This window comes from Pteronotus mesoamericanus, unplaced genomic scaffold, assembly GCF_021234165.1.
Source record: "Pteronotus mesoamericanus isolate MK-2021 breed Mesoamerican mustached bat unplaced genomic scaffold, CSHL_Meso_final contig_2, whole genome shotgun sequence".
Lineage (NCBI taxonomy): Eukaryota > Metazoa > Chordata > Mammalia > Chiroptera > Mormoopidae > Pteronotus > Pteronotus mesoamericanus.
Genome location: NW_026555084.1, coordinates 2,738,205 through 2,756,298, shown reverse-complemented (window position 1 = coordinate 2,756,298; position 18,094 = coordinate 2,738,205). Strand labels below are relative to the sequence as shown.

General features: G+C 51.0%; 1 protein-coding gene across 2 annotated transcripts in view; it reads right to left on the bottom strand.

The window, feature by feature from the left end:
• The window catches only part of SLIT3 (slit guidance ligand 3), a 520,298-nt gene that overhangs the window by 162,460 nt on the left and 339,744 nt on the right, over positions 1-18,094 (bottom strand). For both annotated transcript variants that reach the window (XM_054568067.1, XM_054568069.1), the window contains exon 5: positions 19-90. In XM_054568067.1, the coding sequence (XP_054424042.1) occupies positions 19-90 (72 nt within the window). The remainder of the gene's footprint in view (positions 1-18; positions 91-18,094) is intronic.

Sequence of the window (18,094 nt, the reverse complement as noted above, 5' to 3'; positions counted from 1 at the left end):
AACAGAAACATTACTCACAGGTTCTTCACGTCGGCGATGCCGCGGAACGCCTTCCTCGGGATCCCCAGGATCTGGTTTTCGCTCAGATCTCTAAACAAGAAGAGAAGAGGCACACCGAGTTAGCCACCCAGGCCCGGCTCGATCTGCATCTCATTATGATAACAAAACCCCTCGGAGGCTGTTTGGGGGACTGTTTAGTCTCGGGCCCCAGGCTGCTACAAGCCCGCGCATTGTTCCTCGGGAGATGGCCTTTGCTGAAATGGTTACCAGGCAGGAGCCGCTAGCCTCCAGGGCGGGCTCTGTGGGTGGTCTCGCACCTCCAGGCCACGAGCCAAGATGCTGGGTTATTTGTTGCACACTCTGCACCTAACTCCCTGTTTTGCCACCTCCCAGAGACGACCCCCTGCCCCTCCTCCCCCATAGCATCCCTCCCCCGCTGCAGGGTCCCCACCACTCCATCTGCCGTCTCTCAGGGACACTCTGCCTCTGTCATCTGGGATCGGAGCGGAGCCTGGCCATCGGCTTTCCTGATAGGGGATGGGGATGACCATCTCCGTTTATCCCAGAGCCCCGAGAGCTCTGGGGGCCTCTGGGGTCGTCTCAGTGACAGGTAGGAGGAACTCAAGTGGCACTTCCTCAAAGCCGTCCACAATGGGGTCCCCTGCACCTCCTCAGGCATTAGGCAGTGCTCGCGTGTTGCTCTGAGGGGGGCAAGGGACTCTGGAAGCTGGCTCGAGCCCAGATCTCCTGCCAGGGTCCCCCTGAAGAATCCCCAAAGCCTCGAGGCCCTTTCCTAAGACTGTTGAAGTCTTTTCCACTTCGTTTTCCAGTTTCATTTATTTATATTGTTTGCCAGACCGAACACCTGCACTGTTTTCATTCATACCTCCAGCTGCTTGGGAGCTCAGTGAGTAATCAATCATATATATGTGTAATATGTGTATATCTATAGTTACATATATCAATCATAAATATGTACACATGTGTATATCTATAGGTATAGATCTCTGTCTCCATTATTTTGAAAAGAACACAAAAACCTTCAGCTATTAAGGCCAAAAAAATTACCTACCCAGACATAGCCACTGTTACCAATTAGGAGTAATTTATACATAAATTTCACCAATATGATCTCATAGCATATAGTCTGTTATAACCTCTTTTTCACTTATTATATTAAGAACATCTGTTCACGTCGTTAACAGTGTATCTATGCCAACATTTTTAATGCCTGTACATCACCCAATCGTATAGATGGCTATATTGACGGGTATTACTTAGTTAATGAATTAATTTGCTATTTTAGAAAACACTAGGGTGAATTTCCTTGCCCACACAGCTTGGGGACACTTGTTCCTTTGTATAAAGTCCTATAAGGAGCAGGTGCTGGGTCACAGGGCAAACACACCCTCAACAGCCAAGTTGTCCCAGAGTCCGAGTGCACCAAGGGACCCCGCCGTACCAATTCCCACGCGCGTCTAATCCAAAGCTCTAGATGGTTCCAAACATAGATGGAAAAAGAGGTCAGACCACCATCCTCCACCAAAACCTGGGCCTTCTAAGCTAACATGTCGCCGGGGTCAGGAAGGAGACGAGAAAGCCGAAGAGAGGGTCCGGCTTGCCCCTCTCAGCTGCCAAGGGGAGCTGCCGGACTATCTGGGGCCACGGCTGGGCTCCGAGGCAAGGCTCTGCCCTGGGGTCGGGTGCAGATCTGAATCCCAGTGGCTCCTGCAGCTGGAGCGCAGGGTGCCCCGCACCTCAAATCCAGTTTCTTCTGTCTGCCACTGATGTAAGTAAATTTAGATGCACGAGGGGCCTGGTGGCAGGCTCCCCTGGCTGGGCCTGATTCAATGAGCAGGGCTCCAGCCTGGAGTCGGGGCGCTGAACAAAGCCCACGATGACAGCAAAGGTCAGGCAGTGTCACCAAGGCCACGCCTCTGCTCTCCATCAGCCTCCAGGAGAAGGGGGCCCAGGTCCTGTCATCTGACTAATGCAATTTCCACCGGGCCTCTGGGCCACACCCAAGGCTCCTGCAGCCACCGTGGGCCCAGGCTTTTCTGCAGAGGGAAGGCTGGGCTCCAGGACGGCGAGCCCCTGCCCACTCCCCAGCCCGGCTCGGCTGCTTTCTTTAGCCGCTTTGGGAAACGGCTCAGGCCACACTCCTGGCAAATGGCTGGAGATCACAACCCAGGCAGGAGCAGCAAACAGGAGAGAGGTGTCGAGCTGTCCTCTCTGACCAAGCTTGGAAGCTACAGAAGGGCCACATACCCCCGCGATGCATCGGCCCTCTGAGTTTAAGCCTCCCCGACCCGACGGAAGGAACGCCACTGGCAGAGGTTCTGGTGTGCAGTACGGTGGCACGAAGAGAGAGAGAGCAATATTTAAGCCGAAAAATCTCGTGGAGTTGCTGGGAAATCACCCACAGGAGCGGTCGCACAGGCAAAATCCTGCCCTTGGGTGGGGCAGCCACTTGGGCTTCTGCTCAGTGTTTTCTTGCTATAAATGCCCCCGGTTTCAGGAGCCCGGTCCTGTCCTGAGTTTAAGGAGCCCCGGCCAAGGCGCAGCGTTCTTCCCACCTCTCCGCCACAGGTTCTGCTCCTGCCGCAATGGAGTGAAACAGCAGATTGCAGGGAATTTCTCTGTTCTCCACGACAATCTGCTTATAAATTTTATTAATTTTATTTTCCATTGAGCCTCTCCTCTCCGGCGAACAATACCGCTGCCACTCGTGTGCGGGAGTGTGTATTGATTTCATAAATACCTCCAGTAGGCTGACAAACTGACAGCTTTAATGGTGTTAACTGATGGGGCGTGGAGGAGGGTTCAGGGCTGGCGCTTCATTTTCGGTGACTGTCCCTTCGCAATTATCTCAGGGCCTTTGTGAGGGTTCCTAATAGTGTGTTTATCTCCGCGTGATGCCAGAGCATGGAGCTATTGTTAAGTACTATCCTTGAGAGAGACAAGAGCCACCATTTTCAGCTGACACTTAAATAAAAATAACAAAATCTATCCGTAGTGCCCGAGAGCCTAGTTCCGGCCAATTGCTTGTTGAGGCTTGAGCACTTTTCCCTTCCTGAGAGGAAAGGCTGGGAAGTGACCAAAAAAGGGGAATCAGCTTTTTTTTTTTTTTTTTTTTTTTTTAACATTAGATGAAAGGCAGGAGGCTGGAGCAGGGTGGGAGGCAGGGGTGCTGGGGTTTTCTGGGGAAGCAAAGGAAGATGCTGGTGGGGCAGGCTCTCTCGGTTGGCAAGTGGGGTTACGAATTGGGATGCCTTTTTAAATAATTAGGGCTCTGAAAGAAAGGGAACTGCATTAGCTAAAGTGCATTTTCCTGCTTCCGGAAAATGATTAACCAACTGATTATTCCATCCAAAAACACAAGACCAAAGAGGACTTATTAAGGAGACAGTAAGTCAAATAGAAGTTGGCAAGAACCAATATATCCTCCTTCCAGCCACCTCCCCCTTTTTAATTTACTAAAATGCTTTGGACACAGATTAACTTTCTTTGCAAATTTATTATTGCTTCATCTACCTTGAAACGGGAACTGCAGACACTTTGATAAATGGATTGAAAGGATGTCTAGTTCCAGGGGAGCTTTCGATGGGCGTCCCGGGGCTCCCCCTGCAGTGGCAGCCATGCTTTGTCCTCGGAGCGCCAGCAAGTGACAGTCCCACCCCTGCCCCCCCGCCCCCGCCCGCCCCCTATTTATCAGGCGAGACCGAGAGGCAAGACGCAGAAAAACAGCCTGCCCTTTGCTCCCCTAGAAACAATGCGCGTGTCTCGGTCACATTCACGCTTCTAGGAAGTCCTGTCTGTGTTAAGTGGCAGTTTTTTGGTAGTTGTTGGGAGTGGGAAGGTGGGATTTGCTCCTAGATATCAATCTCTCGTTATTCAGAAGGTATAAAACGGGGCTTGGAAACACCCTCAACCTTGGGAAATCCTTGTGTCTGACATGGGCAGAGCCTATCTTGCCTACATGATCATGCCAGCTACAGAAGGGCTCCGTGCCTCAGTTTCCCCATCTGTGCAGTGGGGCTAATAGTTTGCTGACTTCAGAAGTTTATCGTGAGGGTAAAATGAGCTGATACTTGTGTGCACTTCGCACAGCACGGGAAACCCTGCAGACAGTCCATGAATGGCTGTGCTTATTTCTTGGACTGCCCTCCCCCGCATTTAGTCCTGAATTTACATTGTTGAAACATCATTTAACATCATCCTCAGGACAGATGCCTACAACTCTGCAAAGAATAAAACACACAAATGCTGCTAATATTCTTTCCATGAAACCTGGGCAAAGGATTCATGTTTCGCTCCTCTATCATCTAGATAGGAGCACCCATGTTTGATTCTAGATTCTTTTGGATCAGACAGGAGAGGCTGATTCAGGAGAACAGGGTCTGTTTCAGGGCAGGCTCTCCCAGAGGCTGACACTTAGCCCAGGGACGGACTCACACAGCGCTCGGCAGGCCGGGCGGGAGCAGGAGGGAGAGGGGCTTGAAGGACAACCGGGTCAAGTGCTAGCCGTGGCCCAGGACCCTGGGGACTCCTGTCCCCAACCTGTGCAGCCCTGCTGCACCACGGAGTCCGCGGTGAGAGACCACCCGAGAGAAATGCAAACTCCCTGGCTCTGTCTGCCCTCCACAAGGCTGGGCGAGGGGACCCCAGGGACCCAAGGGCAGTTTGCTGAGGAGGGTCCCAGCCATGACCGTTAGCAGCAAAGCCCAAAGAAGCAGGGGTGGCAGCCAGTGTCAGTCACCCAAAGCATTTCCTCAGAAGACATCAAGGACAGTTCTCTCGGAAAAAAGCAGCTCTCAGATTAAAAAAATCGTTCCCGAAAGATGACGTAACTGGGATCAAAGTTCAATAGGCCACAGGGGGAAGCTAACTGACCACAGAAAACTGGAACAATCCAGTCTGAGACCCCAAACCTCTTGCACTGAGACCAATCAGATGCCTTCGCAGAAAAAACAAACAAACAAAAACAAACAAAATCCCTATCAGCTCTAAATTAGCCAAATTAAAAGAGGGAATGATCTGAGTTTGGATCCATTATATTTGGAAACATAATTGGGTTTGGGGTCAGGGCAGTGGATTATTACCATGCGGATTCTCTTGGGCCTGAGCTCCTATTAAAATCGCCTTCCCTGTCATTGCCCAGTAGAAGGAAGCCTGCCCATCGGTGTGGTGGGCATCCAGAGTCATTCAGGGATTTCTGAATTTCTGACGGATAATCCATGGACCTACAAGTTCTTATACTCTCAACACTACCGTCCCAAACAAAGGTGGGCCCTGCCCCTTCGGCCCAATCCCTCAACAGAGAGTAACAATGACACGTTACTCTGCTCTAGAAACCAAAGAGAAAGACATTGTGTGGCTTACTTTATACAGCAGGAGGGACAGACAAGTGGGAAAAATTGTTCCCTGGAGATTTCACAATGTGGACTTCGGGGAAGATTTATCTTAAAAGGTAAATCTCTTGTGCAGGCAATTTATCTTAATAAGCAAGATTGCATGTGTAGTTGGGTCACTGTCCAAACCAAATGAGCTCCAAGCACATGTCCCAGCTCAGAAGCCTGTGCACATCCAGCGCGGTGCCTGGCCAGTGGCATCCTTCGTCTGAGGGCAATTACAGAGAGTCACTGCATCCCTTCCTGAAAGAACTGCCTCCTGCCTCGGAGATCCAGAGAATCAAAGGATCAATGGGGGACAAGAAAACACAACTATCTCCACGGCTCCCCTTGGGTTTCTGAATATTTCATGGCAGCAGGAGTTTATGTGGCTTGCTCCCTTGGTGTTAAAAGTGACCGAATGAATGGTATCAGTAAGAGCCCCTTCTGTTCCATCTCCTCTGGCAGGCTCACAGGAAAAGTCCTGGTGATACCATTCAGAGGTTTAACATCGGCCGAGTAAATGTCATCTCAGAGTCTTATTTCTCTCACATAGTAGGCGCTCCATTCAGAAAATGAATTGAGCCCTGGCTGGTGTGGCTCAGTGAACTGAGTGCTGGCCTGTGAACCAAAGGGTTGCTGGTTCGATTCCCAGTCATGGCATGTGCCTGGGTTGTAGGCCAGGTTCCCAGTAGGGGGGCGCATGGAGAGACAATGACGCATTGATGTTTCTCTCCCTCTTTCTCTCCTTTCCCCTCTGTCTAAAAATAAATAAATAATATCTTAAAAAAATAAAAGAAAATGAATTGAGTGCCTACTATGTGCTACATCACGTTACGTGTTGAGATACAGAAGTGAGCAGAACCAAATTTCTGTCCTCCTGGCCTTGCATTCTCTCCGACCCCAGATACAAATAAACAGACCTCTTACGGGCATGAAGGTAAAATAAACACCCAGACACCTCAGAAAGCGAGAGCTGTGGTTCGCTGTTTTTCCTTTGCAACAAGAAGAAAGCCCTGTGTCTAAACTAAACTCACACTGCAGATTGTTCCTAACCAACAGGGAAAGTAATTCACAGGTTTGTTTTCCTCGAGGCCCCAAATTCTTTTTGGTTTTTCTGGGGACAAAAGGGACAAGATGCCGACGGCAGTCACTGGGCCTTGCAGGGCTGCAGCTTGTTTCATCAAGTTCTTCAGTTCTGTCTTGCAGAGCGGACAGTTTGATAAAAATCGGGACAGTTGGAAGATGTTATTAAGAGCTGGCGTGTCGCAGGGCAGCTGTTCTCATGGTGGGCCTCGCGGACTACCTTGTCAGAGTTTACTGACAGTGTTTTGAAAAAATACAGATCCTTTAAAAAAAGCCTTAGGTGTGATAATGGTTTTGTGTGTTATGTGCTTTCATTTATGCCTTTTCCTTTGAAAGATACGTACTGAAATAATTATGGGTGATACAATATCTGGGGTTTTGCTTCAAAACACCACAGAAGAGGCGGAAGTGAGCAGGGGCATAGGCGAGCCAAGGGGGGCCGTGAGCTGGCGAGACCTGTCACTGCACAGGTGCAAAGGGCTTCGTTTACCGTCTGTGCTCGACTTTGATATGTGTGTGAAATTTTCCGTAATACAAAACTTTAAATGCAAATTCCTGGGGCGCATCCTGGACCTAGGGAATCAGAAACCCTGGGGATGGACTCTAATTTTTGACCAAGTTTGAGAACATAAGTAGAATGACTAGTGAGTGCACAGGATTCAGTGCCAAGGTCATGTCCAAGCTGTGCAAGGTAATGGGCCACATGCCTTCTAAGAACATCAAATTCAGTGCACTTGTATGTCTATGAAGTTGGGATAAGCATTGTAGTAATGGAATATTGAGTGCTTTCTACACTCCAATGCAACATATAAATGCAAATTGCTATCTTCATTTCATTAGCATGAAGTTAACAAATACAGCACCCTACTACCTTAAGTGTCTAGTCTGACTTTAGGGAAAACCTTGGATCCAAGATGCAAAGGACTTCTGTGTCCCAGGGGTGAGCCCACTGGTGCTGGTCAAAATGCCTAGGGAATGGAGAGGTTCACCGGGGACAGAGAGGTTCACCGGGGACGGAGAGGTTCACTGGGGATGGCTGAAGGCATGGAGAACGACCAGGTCTGTACTTTAGAAAGCCACTTGGGGCCCCGTTTGCAGGCTCCCAAGAGGTAAGAGCCCATGGGTGATCACACCCTTTCCTGGGATCCCAGAGACGGCAGGAGAAAACCGAGCGCTCTGTCCCTGGACTCTCCCAAACCAGCAGGGCAGACTCTGGCCGACTGGGGTCAGGATGTTCCTGGGGGTGCCACACAGGCTAGTGATTTCCTACAGTTTTCCAGAAAGGCTATAGTCTAAGGGAAGAGTTGCTGGAAGGCAGGTCATGAGCTGGACAGAGCAGCCAGGATGGCAGGTAGAGCTGGAGCGGAGGCCTCAGGGGAGGCCTGGTGTTCAGCGCCGCGGAGCTGAAGGCCCTTCTGAGCGGCCGAGGGCTGCACGTGGAGTTAGGGCGCAGCTTTGCTCTGTGATTAGTCGCCAACAGGGGCCCTCATTGCGTCTCTTTCTGGGCAGATGTTCCACAGATCGCGAGCCCAGATGCATCAGGATCACCCAGGTTACAGTAAATGAGTGAATCAGGCTGAGTGGAGACAACTAAAGTAATGAGGGTGAGCTGGGCAAACGCAGGGCCCGTCTGAGTCAGGTTCCTCCAAATTATAAACCAATCGCCCTCTGTGCTGGCCACCAGAACATCTCAAACCAGGGCTGAGGAGTGCAGAGGCCAACACCCCTCCAGGGGAGATTTGCTAATTCTAGAACAGCATTCTCCATAGAAATCTAACATGAGACAACCACGCAGTTTAAATTTTTTCATTAGCCACATAAAAAACAGTAAAACAGTTGAAGTTAATTTTTTAAAAATCCTCACCCAAGGATATGTTTATTGATTTTGGGGGGGGTGGGGGAGGGAGAGAGAGAGAGAGAGAGAGAGAAACATAGATGTGAGAAACACTGATCGGTCACTTCCCATATGTGCCCCAACCTGGGATCACACCTGCAACCTGGATATGTGCTCTGATTGAGGATTGACCCCGCAGCCTTTTCCGGTGTCTGGATGACGCTCCAATCAACTGAGCCACCCAGCCAGGGCAGTTGAAATTAATTTTACTTAACCTAATATATCCAAAATATTATCATTCCAACATGTAATCAATATAAAAATCATTGATGAGATCGTTTACATCCTTTTTTATGCCAAGTCTTTGGAATCTGGTGTGTGTTACCGACATCTCAAGTGCTCAGTAACCAAACAGGGCTGGCGCCATTTATATTGGACAGAGCGGGAGCTGGTTGCTGTAGCTATATGCCCCCTCATTGCCAAGAAGGGGGGAGAGTTTGAGATGTTGGAACCAATCTGAAGGATCCCAATGTGGGACGCTTTTGGGGGTTTGGGGTATGTAGAGGAAATATGAAGGGGAGGCAGTCAAGATAGATAGATTTCAGGAAGCAAGCCGTGGCTTGAGCTATTCCAGGCCCTTGGCCCTCCTTCCTATGGGCAGAGAACCTCTTTGCAGCCACGTAATTTAATGGGAACCTTTCTGAATCAACACCCTTCAGGGCCGGCAGGGCTAACCAACGCTTCCAGTCCAAACAGAAGCTTTCTTCATTTAATTATCACCTGCAACTCCCACTAAGGCTCTTAGTGTTCATGAAACAGCATTATAATCGACGGATCATCTCCAGCAAACGGTAGAGAGGCTGAGCTTCTCAACAGCTCACTGATCCCTGGGATTATCACAATTTAGTGACAAAGGCAAGTTGAATAGACGGGATTGGGGAGCCCTCATTATCAGCCCAATCGTGCCTTCTGTTCTGGTCCAGGTGCCCCTGCTTAACCCAGGGATCCGGAAACCATCGCAGGATCCCACCCACAAGCTCCTGACTCAAGTCAAGCCTGTGCATCCATCACATGCTCCCTTCAGGGGGCACAACTGCGACTCTGGAGTCTTTAGATAGTGTGCAGAAATCTGATGCTGATAGTCATCTGGTGGCAGGATCTAATTTTGTGCCTGAGATAGTCCCCTGCCAATTTTTAGGCCCAATGAGATGTTTTGGTTTAATTTATCAATCTTCGTTGGGGAGGGGGGGTGTCCACCTAGTTGAAAAGTTGGAAGACTCGTGTTTGTTTGTTTGTTTGTTTGTTTTCCTTTGGTTTGAAGCTATGTGTCTGCCCAATGGAGTTTTGGAAAATGGAGCCTATTTCTGTGCAATCCACCCTCCTGCCAGGCTGACACACTGTTCCCGCCCCTCCTTCCCCTCGTCCCTCTCCCCTGGCAGCTTCTGAGGCTTTCATCCCTAATTTGATTGTCGTAGCTGACACTGTCAATCTGAAATCCAGTAGCATGTCTAATGCTGGCTGGACAAGGGGGATGCCGGGGGCGGGGGGAGTAGAGGGAGGCAAATTCATCTTGAGAAGTAGCTTTATGTAAATCGATCCCCTGGCCGAAAGCGGGAGCCAAGCATTTGCTGATTAATTGGAGAAGCGTCCTTGTTCCTGTGTCTTCTTGAGAGAGATGGCCCAAATTGAGTCCTCTCTTCTTCACAAAGATGTCCCCATGCCAAAAAGCTTTTGCAATTAGGAGATGAAGCCTTGTGAGCGAGGGGGAGGCAGCGGGGGTTCGGGGAGGCGTTTATGGAATTGTTCTGAAGTGAAGTGTGTGCGCCTGTCCGGCCCTGTGATTAACTGCCGCGCTGGGCACCCTCATTTACCTCCCAGACGGTGGCCCGATAGCCATAGGTTCTGAGGCATAAGGTCCCGCAGGTGAAGATCTGCTTGCTCGGTAATTAGCAAAAATTGAGGGGGCAGAGAGTGTGCTTTCTAATGTGTTTTTCTCATGGATTCCAAGTTTGTCTTATCAGTTACCACTTTGGCTATTTCTGTTGGCATCAGGGGTTGGGGGGAGGAAGTGAGTCTGTGACTGACACACTCCCTTTTCCATGTCCCTCTTACGTTGTTCCAAATGCGAATGCTCAAGCACAGTGTCAGATCACCCGGCCCTGTGGCCCTTGCACTCAGGAACTCCACCCTGGGGCATGGCCAAATCTGACTCTAGCAAAAAGCGACAGGCGAACGAGGGACCTGGGCACAGGTAAAAGCAAGCTTGGATCTGGGGAGGTCGTTTGCTTAACTACATGCAGATGAAGGTCAAGCTTGCAAGGTGACATGTCGTTTCCACGGGTGCCTTCACTAAGTTATTAGTTAAACGTGGTCAGAGGTTTTTGCTGAGCACAAGCTTAAAAAAAATATTTGTTGAATGGATAAAAATACAAGCGAAAATGATGCCGGGCCATGGCCTGGTTCATAGGTCACGAAGAAGCAGCTTGGGCTGTGAGGCTTTCCCCCAGTCTGTTGGCCCCTTCAGATTATAAAGAGCTCTCATCCTGTTCCTCCACCCTTCCAGCTCCATCTCCTCGGTGCTTGAGGACGACTGCCACTAGAATAGGCTTGCGCTCTAAGGAGTCTCAGAGAAGTCTCCGGCTGGGAAGGGCTGAGGGAGCCACCCCAAGGCGTGGGGGCGGGCAGTTGCCCTGGGAGCCCAGCTGAGCAGGCCTCCGCGCTGAAACCTGGCCCAAGAGGGCGAGAGGGCGCGCGCGTGGGAAGGAGCCGACCCAGAGAAGGGCCGGGCGCCGACCGCCTTCCGGCTCCAAGCACAGCTGCTCCTCTCCCAGTTCTGGATTCTGGCACCCGTGAGATGAGGGTGACAGAGAACGAAGCTGCAGGGTCAGGGGAGGTACTTTAAGCCCCCAGCGACAGGGCCTGTGAGTGGGGGATGGCTGGCAGTGAGGAAGTTTGGATTGCTTTTGCCATAATCTGCTCTGTGACCAGTCTTCTTCCCGCCAAACTGCAGAAGATCTGGAAACCCTCCTGGAGCCTGAGGATTAGCAGAAGTCAAATCGGGGGCGGGAGAGGAGGAGGAGGAGGAGGAGGTGGGGAGAAGAGAGGCAGCCCAGAGGGCTAAGGGGTTCCAGTGCGGGAGCAGCTGAAGCCAGTGCCTAGGTTTTACCCCGTAACCTTCAACTTGAGCACTCCTCTGGGTCCCCTGTGTGTGCCTGACCTGAAGATGGGTGTTCTGTAGACCGAGCAATTCCGCCTTTATCCAGAGGATATGGCACTGGGATTACTCTTCTGCGGTCCACTCGGATTCACTGATGAAACAGAATGCCAGGGAGGAGGGGGGAGGGGTGGGGGAGGGGTTGCTGCCCAGAGGCTGGGGTTTGGGATGCAGAGCTGCAGCTCGAGGAAATGTGGCTTGTACGTGCCTGTTCTTTCCTGTAACTTTTCAGAACCCCATTAAATAAGTGAAACCTCCATGGTAAGGTGAGATGCTATCCTGGGGCCATCTGCCGATAAAATCAATACGGCCTCAGAAAGGCTCAAAATTGTCTTCTGTCGAAGCAGGAAAGCAATTTGGCCAGAGCTCAGCACCCTGAGTCTCAAGGCCAGCTCCTCAAAGGGGCGCTGAAGTGTATAGCAGCTTAAGCCGTTCAGCTACGTTAATACTATAAACGGCATTTCTCATCATGACCCCCTGCACCATTTATTGCTCCATTCAAAGCAATTGCAGATACTCCTAATGGCTCACACCTGTGGATGTCCTGGCACTGACCAAAGAATAAATGCTGTTCTCTTGCTTATTTATGTAAAACTGGATACAGTTCAATAGATTTACACCAAGTTTGAAGTTACCACTAATGCTGAATCCCAGGCCTGCTTCTGGCCATTTAGCTGGGAAGGCAGTAGACGAGATGTGAGCGCTGTAGGGCCCAGCGAACTGCAACCATGAAGCTAATTAGTGACGAATGTGAGGCTGTTGCCACTGGTCTTATGCCAAATACAATAAAAGAGGAAAGGACCCCCACGGCAGGCAGTGGGGAGCACAGGGGCAGGCTGAGGGGGGCTTCTTCTCAAGCATCCCCGCTCTGAGACTGCACGTCGACTGCAGCTTGAGCCACACTCTCCCTGGTAACCCCTTCCCCCCCGACTCCCTAAGTCCTGCGTGTGGCCGAGACCCCAGGAGGCAGTGAGGGACAGTGCTGAAAGCACGGCTCAGGAGTCCGGAGACCGTGGTGTGAACCCCAACTTTCCCTCTTGCTAGGTGTGTGGCTTTGTAGGGGAAGAGTACCCTGTCTGAGCCTCGGTTTTCTCATCTGTAATGTGGGGACAATGAATATATTCATTGAATGAATATATGTCAGGGAACTATGAAATGGCTCATGAATTTAGAGCCCTTTGTATGCTACTTGGCTTTAATAACCACTTCATAAATACTAACCCTTATGAGTACTTGCATCTGTTCAGGGCTGCCTTCAAACACTGTGAGTAGAAGACAAGAAAATCACTGCAAATTCCCTGGCCCAGAGAATATTTCACAGGAACTTCAAAACCATAAAGCAGCAATCCCAGGTCAAGTTCAATGCTAGAGAAAGCAGTAATTGGGTTCTGCTTAAGTGTGCTGTGCCTCAAAGCTTCCCTGGGTCCTGCAGGAAATCTGCCAGCCTCTCCCCTAGGATGAAGAGGATGTGGTGGCAAAGATGGGGACATAGGTTAAAGCCACACCGCTCTCTAGAACCCCCAGGAAGCCGGCTGGAGATGGAAGATGGGGCGGCAACCGCTGTGCCTTGGTGCAGCCAGCAGACTTCCACAAGGAGGACAGAGGAGGCGGCTGGCCCTAGGCAGCTGGTGCGCCTGCTGGGAGGAGAGCTCAGAGGCCCCGCCCGGCCTGGCTCAGACTGGGAGCCGGCCTCCCCCCAAACACAGGTTCTGGGCTGAGAGCAGAGCACTGGTCCAGCCTCCTCTGCACGGACGCAGGACAAGTCGGAGAATTGCTCCCTCTCCCCAGCAGGCTGGGGACCTGGGTGAGCCCCCAGGGCTTGTGGAGCCAGGCAGCCAGCAGCCAAGGTGGGGAGGCAGGCGGAACTTGCTACTGCCACAAATTCCCTGGCTGTCCTCTCTGTCCTGTGAAAACTGCCCTGGGCCTTACATGCCAGTGAAGGGTCATCATTAAGAAGGTGACTGTAATGTGCCCACCAGAGTTAGGCGCTACGGGTCAAAGCTAAGGAAACGAGAAGACTCGGTCTGTGGGGATAGGGAGGGTGATAGACAGAGAGGTATATAGGTGAGAGAGGGAGACTGAGCAGCAGACAGAGGAACTGGGACAGAGAGAAGGAAAGATGGAGAGAGAGAGGGAAAGACAAACAGAAAGGGAAAGGCAGACAGGCAAGAGGGAGAGAACGAGAGTGAGACAGAGAGAGTGAAACTAGAGAAAATAAGGGAAAAGAGAAAGTCAGAGAGAAGCAGAAACACAGAGACAGTCATTTCACAGAAGAGCCTGTGAAAGGCAGGGAGGAGAAGTGCAGGTCGGGAGAGACAAGGGGAGACAGGACGGAGACAGGCGCAGACTGGAAGGGACAGACACAGAAAGGGGCGGGCTGAGAGAGCGAGAGACAGGACAGCCAGGGGAAAACGTCCCAGGGACGCCAGAGGGGTTCGTGAGGCTGGAAGAGGCTCCTCTCCGAAGGACCCTAGCTTTCAGGCTTTCCCGGGATGAGGGGCCCAAGAACGGGAGGGGCCCACCATCTCTCTCCCATCTGACCCGACAGGCTGCTCTGGGGACAAGGAAGTGTCATCTTTGCTGCTGGGAACCCTCGCGGAGCTCAGGCCTCTGTCCTCCTGCCCAGCCGCGCCTGCTGAGACAGCCCCCAGGGTATGTCTGCCGGAGCTCTGCCGGAGCTCCTCCGGAGCCCAGTCTCCGGGCCCCAGTCCCCGGGCCCCAGTCTCCCCCTCGGCTGCGGCTGCGGCTGCGGCTGCGGCTGCGGAAGGCCACCCGCGGCTCTGGCACAGAAAACCTGCGGAGCTCTCAAACTTTTCACATTACAAAGCGAGTTTTTAAAAGCGCCATAAAATTTCAAGGCAATACTTAATGTTCAAATACATGGATCTCTGCCCATCCTCTAGTATCTTAAGTTTACCCTGAGGACTATTTTATTTAATTAACTTGGTGCTTTATTAATATAAATATTCTCCTATTGATCATAAGAGGGCCTGACAGGCACTCTGGCTGGGTATACATCACCTCCCCTCTGAGCAGCGCCACTTAGAGGAGCGGCTGGCTCGGAACCAAGGAGAGTGGCAGCAAGTGGTCCCCAGGGACGTCGGGCGCAGATGAATCTATAGCATTTTTATGGAGGGAGGGTTTTTTTTTTTATTAAGATCCAGCTCCTCGCTTCTCTGAAAGCAGAAAGCATATGGAAATGAGATATGAAAATGGTCTGGCTTACATGTATCAATTAAGCATGTCAATACCTTAATTAAATCGCTCAACTTAATGAGATTATACCAATGAATATATTTTATAGTTATAATAGCTTTTTTGGCCACTGTTCAAAATGTCAAATAAATTGTGAAAAGGGGATTTAAAAAAAAGACATAATTGACGTCCTGAACTGAAGCCAGTTTTTTAAATTCCTTCCTTTCTTTCCCCTTTATTCATGCGGTTTTGGAGAATATATCTATATATAAAGTAATGGGCCCCATAATGGATTGGCTCTTCAAGAGTCTTTTTTAATCCTTCACTTCTAATCCTTTTTATCAACTTTTCTAACCCTTGCACCCCGGAACCTGCGAATGCCCTCACTTTCTTCGGTCCTTTGGAGCTTGCTTTTTAAATAACCTGCAGCTAGAGGTCCCTGGTGCCCCCATGGAGAGGAAAACACACCCTCTGTCCCAACAAACAAAACCCCAAACAAAACACGGAAAGTGGTTAAAAGGCATTATTATTTAGAAGACTATTACCATAACACGAAAACACCTGTGTAAAAGTAGTCTTAATCCTTTATGTAAAAGCCAGATTTAAAAGCTCATTTTCTCTGAACAATGTGGCAAAGAAGTCAAGAGTCCTGCTTCTTTCTTCTTATCCTCTCTTTTTCTCTGAGCTTTTCTCAATCACTTCTGAATCAATCATTTCTGCATAGAACTACAGCCTATTTCCCGGAGGAGAGGAGACCTTCCTGCCATGTACAAACAAAGACCAAATGTGAGGGTGAGCTCGTGGAGGGGGTGATGGGGTGGGCCCCTCCCAGGGAGTCACAGACAGAGCGAGCAGAGCTGTGAGCTCTGCCACGTAGGTGCAGAGCTACTGTCTGAAAGTGGGGCTGCAAAAGAGAAAAGCGAGTAACAGAAATGATTTGGGAACACTCATCGGAAAGACGCAAGTGTATTTTGAGTCTTGGTTAAATGCTCTGGCCCTGAAACCCTCCCTGGGCCGCTGGACTGAACGCTGCCCTGAAGCAGGGCGGCAGGCTGCAGGGGGCGGTCCCTGAGGCTCTGGCGCGCACGGGCTGTGTCTGGGACCCGAGTCCTTTCACAGCCATCCCGCCCGCAGCGCCTGGGCAAGCACGGCTCCAAGCAGAGGCTCTGGAGAGAAGCAAGACCCGGCCAGTCCCGCCAGCGCCAGCCCCTTGTCATGTCCAGCTGACATGACATAGCCAAAACGGGAAACGACCAAACACCTTGACTATTATTGGATACTATTCAGAACGGAGCATCTTTGCTCAGAACCTAGGATGCTTAACACATGTTAGAGCTAACAGGTCTAACCTTCTTGGTCTGCAAATGGTGAAACTGAGGTTCTGAAAGCGAAAGCGAAAGGACATGCCCAAAGTTGTGTGGCCTGGGGCAGGACACAGAACCCCGCCTGTGGAGAAGGTTCCTGCCCTCTGCATGCGTTGCTCCTGTTTGTATTTAGTGGGTAGGATGGGTGGGAGGTCTGGGTGCAGCAGCTGTCACTTTTCTGGTCGCCAGGGAGAACCTGGCTGACGTGGGTTTTCCCTCCTTTGCTTTCTCTCTGCAATACGCCCTGCAACATGCGAACAGCCCTCTGATGCTCCTCCCACTTTTAAAATAGATCCACCCACCCATCCATTCATCCATCCACATGCACTTACTACATGCCAGGCATGGTGCTAGGCACAGGGACTGCTAATAACTGGCTCTTTGTTCATGGAGCTCATATAATTGTAGGGAAGACAAAAATAAGCAAGTAATTTTACAGACGAGTATTTGTAATTCAGTTAGATGCTATGAAGTAGGAGAGGCTTGTATGGTAGGAATGCATGTAACAGGAGAGTCAATCACGCTAGGCCCCCAGACCCAGGGAAGGTCCAGTGGAGCTGTGGAAGATGAGCAGGCACCGCGCGGGGGAAGAACGGGTGTCGCTGGGGCTTTGCAGTGATTCTCCGAGCACGGTCTCTGGACGCGCAGCTGCAGTGTCATCTAGGCATCTACGTAAGAGAAACGTGAATTCTCCGATGTAGTCCTAGATGTTCCCAGTTAGCAGCTCTAGCGGCGGGGAACAGCCACCTGTGTTCCACCCCACCCCCCCGCCGCAAGGAAATAATTGTTCTCTTTTTAGTGAAAATTTAAACACACACACAAAAGTACAGAGAACAGAATAATAAACGTCAATTTCAACAATTATCAGTATTTTGCTAATTTCATTTCCTCCATCCCCACCCCTCTCCTCACATATAAACACACTTTTTTTCCTAGAATATTTTAAAAGCAAATCTCAGACATCATGTCGTTTTACCCATATATATTTCCATATTCATGCTGACGAATAAGGACTTTTAATTTAACCACCTACTTTTAGTACACCTGACAAAATGAACAAGTCCTTAAAGTTGGTTTGTAGTGAAGATCTGAACAAGTGCCGGCGTTGCACTGGAGCCGCCTGTGTTGGAAACAGGGCCTCTGGGGACGCTATCGCGGGGGCGGGGGTGTTGAGAACCACTGGTGTGGGGCCTGCTGGGAGAGGAGGGAGTGGTGTGGCCAGACTCGCAGCTGAGCACGCAGCCTGAGAAGCTGTGTGACCCGGGAAGCAGAGGAAGGCGAGCGTGGCTAGAAGGGGCAAGGGGAGGGCAGCGGCTGAGTGGAGGCTACTGGGAAGACAGGAGGTGCCGGCAGATGGGATTGGGTTTGGACATCATCCCAGGACAGGGAGAGCCACGGAAGGGTTTTGAGCAGGGGAGAGGCCAGCCCTTCACTGAATGCTGATGAGTCTTGCAACTAAACCAGCAGACCAGCAGGAACAGGCTTCCCTGTGCTGATTTGGAAAGCCAACTAAAACAGCGCTGACACTTCCACTAATCCACATTTGCAGGTGAACGTTCATTTAAAAGCCACAGACTGTCCCTCTCTCCCTGCATGTGGATTCCTCACTCAGTTCCCTGCAGCGAGTCCTGCCCATCGAGGGGGGCAGGAGGCAGACAGACACGGGACTCGGAGGCAGCTCCCCCCGGGGGTGGGGAACCTGGGGCCCCGGAAACCTTGCGCTCTGCCCTCCGCGTGTTGCGCCCTGTCGGGGCTTACGGGTTGGAGCGTCTTCTGAGGAGTTGCAAACCTATCACACCTCTGCACTCTGCCGGAGGCGGGGGCTGGGTCCCCTTCTCCAGGCCACAGGGCTGCAGCTTTGCCCCACGATCCCCGTGTCACAAAAGGCCAGGGTGGGACCCCCGCATCCCTCGCTCTTGGTTCCAGCTGCCCATTGCTGCCCAGGCAAAAAGAGGGCACATGAGGGAGCATGGAGGGAATGACCTGGGGAGCGAAGGGCATGGCTGGACAC